Source organism: Bubalus bubalis, chromosome 5 (assembly GCF_019923935.1).
Source record: "Bubalus bubalis isolate 160015118507 breed Murrah chromosome 5, NDDB_SH_1, whole genome shotgun sequence".
NCBI lineage: Eukaryota > Metazoa > Chordata > Mammalia > Artiodactyla > Bovidae > Bubalus > Bubalus bubalis.
In genome coordinates this window covers 109,851,320-109,858,282 of record NC_059161.1, presented here as the reverse complement: position 1 = coordinate 109,858,282, position 6,963 = coordinate 109,851,320, and the positions used below count along the sequence as shown (strand labels likewise).

The 6,963-nt window shown below is 45.8% G+C and overlaps 1 protein-coding gene across 1 annotated transcript; it reads right to left on the bottom strand.

Moving 5' to 3' along the window:
• Positions 1-1,386: 1,386 nt before the first annotated feature.
• Positions 1,387-4,348, bottom strand: PATE1 (prostate and testis expressed 1). Its single transcript, XM_044942548.1, has 3 exons — positions 4,297-4,348; positions 2,538-2,729; positions 1,387-1,548 (listed from the first exon to the last, which is right to left on the bottom strand). The coding sequence occupies exons 1-3, from the start codon at positions 4,346-4,348 to the stop codon at positions 1,415-1,417; spliced, it is 378 nt and encodes a 125-aa protein (XP_044798483.1). The 3' UTR covers positions 1,387-1,414.
• Between the last annotated feature and the right edge of the window lie 2,615 nt (positions 4,349-6,963).

Here is a 6,963-nt window from a genome sequence, read left to right as displayed (position 1 = left end):
TTTAAGAACTTTGACTTCAAAGAATGTTGGAGTCTTCCATGAAAATACCTATCTTAATTAGCCATCTGCTATGCCAGAAACAACACTTAGACATGACTTTTTCTGAATTTGTACACTCTTTTAAGTCTCTTTGTTAAGACTCTGGCATTTATTCCTTATCCCTTTATGCTTTTTATGCTATATTTATTTATTGGAGGATAATTGCTTTACAATGTTGTCTTAGTTTCCGACGTACAAGGTGAATCAGCTGTATGTACACACGTATTTCCTCCCTCTTGAGCCTGCCTCCCACTCCTCCTCAACTATCTCTAGAATTCCAAACACACCTTCCTTTCTTCTCCAACCCCTAACCCCAGAGAGTCTCATTCTATACGGCAGACAATCTTTCACTCTTCATGGTTCAGGCACGAATTTCTTTCTCCATTCTGCCCTTCTCCTCACTCTGGGAATAACACTCACGAACAAAATTCAAGAAAAGTCATCTCTTTTCATGTCACCCCCTCCTTCCTCATGAGGCCAGGGTTGTGCGCTTTAACTGGAGTGAGACAAGAAGAAAAATCCCAAGAGAAAAAAATGAAAATATTCTGCCTCAGAAAGAAGGGAAGGAGTAGGAACAAAAATTGACTTATCCTCTTCTTCCTTTTCTTTTTCTAAATTGATTTTGTAATGGGAGGATAATTGCTTTACAAGGCTGTGTTGGTTTCTGCCGTACAACACAAATCAGACATAAATATGTGTGTATGTATATATACATATCCTCTCTTGAGCCTCCCTCTCACCTCCCCCATCCCGCCCCTCTAGGTCATCACAGCACTAGGCTGGGTTCCCTGTGGCTACCCTAGTTATCTGGGCTTCCCTGGTGGCTCAGATGGTAAAGAGTCCGCCTGCAATATGGGAGACAGGTTCAATCCCTTGGTTAGGAAGATCCCCTGGAGGAGGGCATGGAAACCCACTCCAGTACTCTTGCCTGGAGAATCCCATGGACAGAATAGCCTGGCAGGCTACAGTCCATGGGGTCACAAAGAGTCAGACACGACTGAGTGACTAACACAACACACAGCTAGCTATCTGTTTCACACATGGCAGTGTATATATGTCAATGCCACTTTCTCAATTCTTCCCACCCTCTCCATCCCCCCTTTTTCCTTTCTGAAGCAGCTTGGGTGTTCAGTGACTACACTGGATTCTATACCAACATGCAGGATGTATTGATCTTGTGTTCAAGATGTTCCCCATACACCCCCTCCCAGGGGCCATGGCAGAAAATCTGGAAAGAGAGAGGGCTTTCTTCTTACATGTGCAGAAGGCAGAGCTATGTATTTCCAATCTGAAATGTGTTTTTTTAGATTACTGTGAAGAAGAGCCAAGGATGTCACCTACCCAGAGACTGGAGCCAGAAAAGAACCAGTGATTTCTAGATGTCTTCATTGCACAAGTCATGGCTCCTGCAACACCTGAAGTTCACCAGGTAGACACTCCACTTTATGTTGTTCACATTAGCGCAGTTCTTTAGGCAACCCCTGAAGGTTAACCAGAGAGTGCCATCATCTGCAGAAGTAGGAGAAACTTATCAGCACAGAGGTTTCTAAAACCAAAACCAAAACAAAAAACTTCCCAGCCTGCACCGGTGTACAAAACACAACCTTGTGTAGTTCAAGTCTTGGTTATTTAAACGTGAAGAACTGGAAGATGTGGTGGTCTGGGTACTTCCCAAAAGAGAGACAATAGCAGAGCAGTTTAAAGCAAAAAAATTAAAAAAAAAAAAAATCCCATAATGTGGGGCTGTAATGAGAGCAGCAATTCAAGGATTGCCAGAGCTGGGTGTCTCCACTGAGCATGTTGACGCTGGTATAAGTAAGGGTTAGAAATACTAAGGTATCGCTCAGCACAAAGGATAGGAAAACCGAGAAATCATGCTGTTCAGACTTACCTATGAAGGGCCACTTAGCCTGTATCTATTGCTGACCCTGGTCCCTCTATTTTCACAGTTTAAAACTTCCCACAGGGAAAGGCCAGGCCGGGAAAAAACAAAGTGCCTGCCTCACTTCAACACTTAGCTCTGTTCTCCACTGGCCTTTCCTTTTCCGTCAACTTAGTCTCCTCTGTTTTGTTCAGGCTTCTCAAAATACTGATTTCATAGCTATAGATCCCCACTCCCTAGAGACCACCTGTATCTATTTTTCATCATGGCATGTAACGGGGTAGAGATATTCAGTCATCCTAGGGCTTCCCTGGTGGCTCAGACAGTAAAGAATCTGCCTGCAATGCAGGAGACTTCCGGTTTGATCCCTGGGTTGGGAAGATCCCCTGGAGTAGGAAACAGTAACCCACTCCAGTATTCTTGCCTGGAGAAGTCCATAAACAGAGGAGTCTGGCGGGCTGCAGTCCATGCGGTCCTAAAGAGTCCTACACAACTGAGTGACTCACACTAGGGACGCTAGGATTGGTCTGAAGCAGGGTCCCTCCTTTCTCCTGTGGCCGGCATGTCCCTGTCTGCTTCCACCACCCCGTCCTCCCGCCCCCCACCCACAACTTACATTTGAAAATCCTCCCAGTTGTGCAAGCCTCTTCTTTCACTGCAGTACATAGTCCTCTGCCTCTGGAACACTTCTGTCTTGGAAACTGGATGTGGCACATCCTACACTGAATAATTTCTATAATTTGGGCCAGAGAGTAGGGAAGTAGATGTGAAAGCGCAGCTGCCAAAGGACCCATCTGCCCTTTCAAACCTGAAGTCCCCTGGGAGCCCCGAGGGCTTTCCTGAGACCCGTGAAGGGAGGGCATCCACCTCTATCAAAGAGGCTGAGCCGAGAGAAGGGCTAGAGTTTCCGGTCTCTGGAGTTTAGCTCATAGAACAGGTGGGAAGATAAGGAAAAGAGGAACAAAATCAAGGCTGAGCACATCAGACCGTATCCTCTCCATACTCACCAGGAAAATGGTGCTCATTAACAGATAGTTCATCGACTGTGCTGGCAAAGAGAAATAACACTTAGTAGCAATTTTCTCTAAGATTTGCTCTTGCCTGCATGTCGCTGTAATCCTTGTGTAAATACACAAGGTCCATTCTGAACTCTTCACCTGGAGCCACTCTGAGCCCTTCTGTCCCTCCAAAGCCTAGTTCCCATCTCAGGGCATCTCTGTATCGCTCCCTCATTTCAACTCTCTTCACCTCTAGAGGGCCTCTCAGCCTCTCCACTACCCCTTAGGATACAGCACAGACTCGAAGGAGAAAGATAAATGAACATTTTGTGCATGTGTGAGTGCCTCATTGCCTTCTTTTTTTAAATTATTTTTGGCTGAACTGTGGGTCTCCCTTGCTATGCACCAACATTCTCTAGTTTCCACAAGTGGGGGTTACTCTCTAGTAGCAAGGCCCGGCCTTCTGATTGCAGCGGTTTCTTTTATTGCTGCTCACAGGCTAGATAGAGAACTCAGACTCAGTAATTGCCCTGGGGTGTGTAGGATCTTCCCAGACCAGGGATCTAGCCAGTGTTCTCTGCTTTAACAGGCAGATTCTTAACCACTGGACCCCCAAGAAAGTCCCACATTCCCTTCACTTTAATTGACCTCTCTGACTTTCTTAACCACAAGTAGCTGAAAGCTGCAAGGTGACAAAGCCTCTGAAATTCATGAAATTGCTACTCTGTGGATTTAGCCAGGTAGCACCTGAAAAATCAACATTCCACTTCCCCCTTTCCCGTTCCCTCATCTTTTAACACACGGATCCTTTGCCTTGGCAACTGCTGCTTGTGTTTTTCCATCAGGCTCAAAGTCAGTTCCCACCCCAGCCCCATCCTGCTGGAAGAAATGGCCAAGTGCTGGAATCCAACGTTAGTCTCTGGATTCCTTTTAACCCTCAATGCTCATACATCCCTTCTCATCTCCCCCTCCCCTCAAATTGCCCTTCCCACACGACTGATCTATCTCTACTCACTTTCATGTTCTTGGTCCGCAAATGACCCGCACAGTACTGTTAAGGAAAAAAAAACAAAAACAAAAACAAAAAGATATACTCTCTGCAGATCTCATTTTACGAACTCACCTCACAGCTTTTATGAAAATCTTGTCAGTTCCCTTATAATCTACTATTTTCTTCTGCAAGCAGACTAAGATTTTGCTGAAGGTTCCAGGGATGGGATGCATTGTGCGTGAAAGTCATGGCATTAGAATGACAGCTTCTGTTACCTATGACTCTCATAAGAGAACCTCTGTCATGGGAGGTTCCGTGGGAGGTTCCCCGACCCATTCCAACATCCTGGACACATCTCTCCAACTGTCAACCACAGGGACTCTCACCTTGAAAGCAGCAGAGGAGGACAGGGAGCCCTAGCAGGAGGGACTTGTCCATCTCAGAGGGAGGAAAGAGCAGGTTGGAGCAGGAAGCTGCAAGGTGCCTCTTTATATATCAACCAGGTTGGGCTTCCCCAGGAAGGGCTAGGGGTGGGGACATTACAGAAGTCCTTCAAAGGTGTTTCCTGCTTCAAGGGAAGCCAAGAACTCTAAAATGTTTCTTTTTGGCACATTGTGAGGAAGAGGGACTGCCTAGGTAAGTCCTGGGTCTGATTCATTTCAGTCCTAGCATTGAGGAAGCTTTGATGCCATGTCCTGTGGTCTTTTCACTAGAGCACACTGTGGGAGAAGACCAGGATAAATCAGGGCACGCTGGGTTAGATTCAGCGACATTTACACTGAGATGCTCATTAAAGCTGACAGAAGGGACTTCCCTGCCTGTCCAGTGGTTAAGACTTTACCTTCCAAGGCAGGGGGGTGAAGTTTCGATTCCTGGTTAGGAAGCTAAGATCCCACATGCCTCACAGCCAAAAAAACCCAAACATAAAACAGAAACAATATTGTGACAAATTCAATAAAGACTTTCAAATGGCCCATATCAAAAAAAATTTTTTCAAAAAAAAATCTGAGAGAATATGAGTGTAAATAATTGGAATGTAAGAAGTCCAAAAGAGGGGTAACCAAAGAGCCTTTAAAAGGCAGTACTATAGGAAATGGGGAAGCGAGATGGAGAGGTTCAGTGCAGATGAGGTGACAGGCTACTCGGGAGGGAAATAGTTTCCCACTTTCGGTCATACTGGAACAAACAGATCAGATTACTTCTCCTGGAGGGAGGTCAGCTGGTCCCTCCCACTTGATGCTGAGCAAGCCAGGTATGAGGAGGGGCAGTTTCCTCAACTCTGAGAGTGACAAGTTAACCAACTGGGGCGGTGACTGAATGTAGAATTCCTGTGGAGGGGATTGAGACTGTGTAAGAAAATCCATGGGATTCTCCAGGCAAGAATGCTGGAGTGGGCTGCCACTTCCTCCTCCAGGGGATCTTCCTGACCCAGGGGTCAAACCCGCGTCTCTTGAGTCTGCCCCATTGACAGGCAGGATGTTTACCTCCGAGCCACTTGGGAAGCCCTGTGTTCCCACTGGCAGACTTGTCCCTCTCCTGCTCTCAACACCGGGAAACTTAGCATCGTCTCTTACCTCCTCACATTCCTTTCTTTGACCTTTGAGATCTCCCCTCCTTTCCTTCTAGGAATCCTGTATTTAATTCTTTGGCTAATGGCAGCCCACACAAAAGGAGGGAAGGTTTTCTTCCTCTGCCCCACCGGAAACTGTCTCCTCACTTCATTACACTCTGTTGATATTATTATACCCCTTCTCCTAAAGCAGAAATGTTCCCTTCTCAGCTTTACCAATCCAGCTGAAATCCTTGTTTTTATTTGAACACTATATTTTTAAGTATTTAGTTTGTTGTACTAAGTCTTAGTTGTGGCATGTAAGATCTAGTTTCCTGACCAGGGATCAAACCCCAGGGCCCCTGCATTGAGAATGCAGATTCTTGGCTACTGGACCACCAGGGAAGTCCCTGAACTCTATTTTATTAGCTTAGTTTTCTCCTAGAATCTCCTCAAATCCACATTCGCGGTCTTAGTATCCCATAATACCTGATTTTCTTGCTGGGTCACAGTCCATACCTTTTCTCACTGTTCCTAATCCTTTTTCTTATCCTCTTGCTGGTGCTGCTGCTGCTAAGTCACTTCAGTCGTGTCCAACTCTGTGTGACCCCATAGACGGCAGCCCACCAGGCTCCCCCATGCCTGGGATTCTCCAGGCAAGAACATTGGAGTGGGTTGCCATTTCCTTCTCCAATGCGTGAAAGTGAAGTCGCTCAGTCATGTCTGACTCTTTGCGACCCCATGGACTGCAGCCTACCAGGCTCCTCCGTCCATGGGATTTGCCAGGCAAGAGTACTGGAGTAGGATGCCATCACCTTCTCCTCTTATCCTCTTAGGGCACCCAAAATAATTATTCTTATGTCATAAATTATAGACCCACGACTTAAAAGTATTCAGGAAAGAATCCCTTTTGCTTATTGCACCAAACCTCACATGGAGTCAGATCTTATGCCTTGGCTCAGATGGTAAAGAATCCACCTGCAATGCAGGAGACCCATGTTTGAGCCCTGGGTCAGGAAGATCCCCTGGAGAAGGGAATGGCAACCTATTCCAGGACTCTTACCTGAGAATTCCATGGACAGAGGAGGCTGGCAGGCATCAGTGCAAAGAGGTGGACACGACTGAGTGACTAACATTTACTTTGTTCCCATGGAGTCTGGACCCCTGTACTCATGATGCCCTTGTCTCCATCACAGGGTTCTGGAGGTACAGTTAGTCCAGAGGAGCAGCCCTGGCCCTGGATTTTTCTCACCTCTGAAGTGATTAGCTGAGTACTCAGTTATACCTTTATGTAGATGATTAGAAGATGTTTAGATGATGAGCTAGGATTTTTGGTTTGCATCTCTGTTATCATGCAAAACAATAAAGATGGTATTTCTTGAATAGACATCCACTTTCCAACAGTTACCATTATTTTCAAAAGACATATCACTACTCTCCATGATGAATACAGTAAAAATATCCTGAACTTCATTGATAATTGAGATATTTTCACACAATGTCA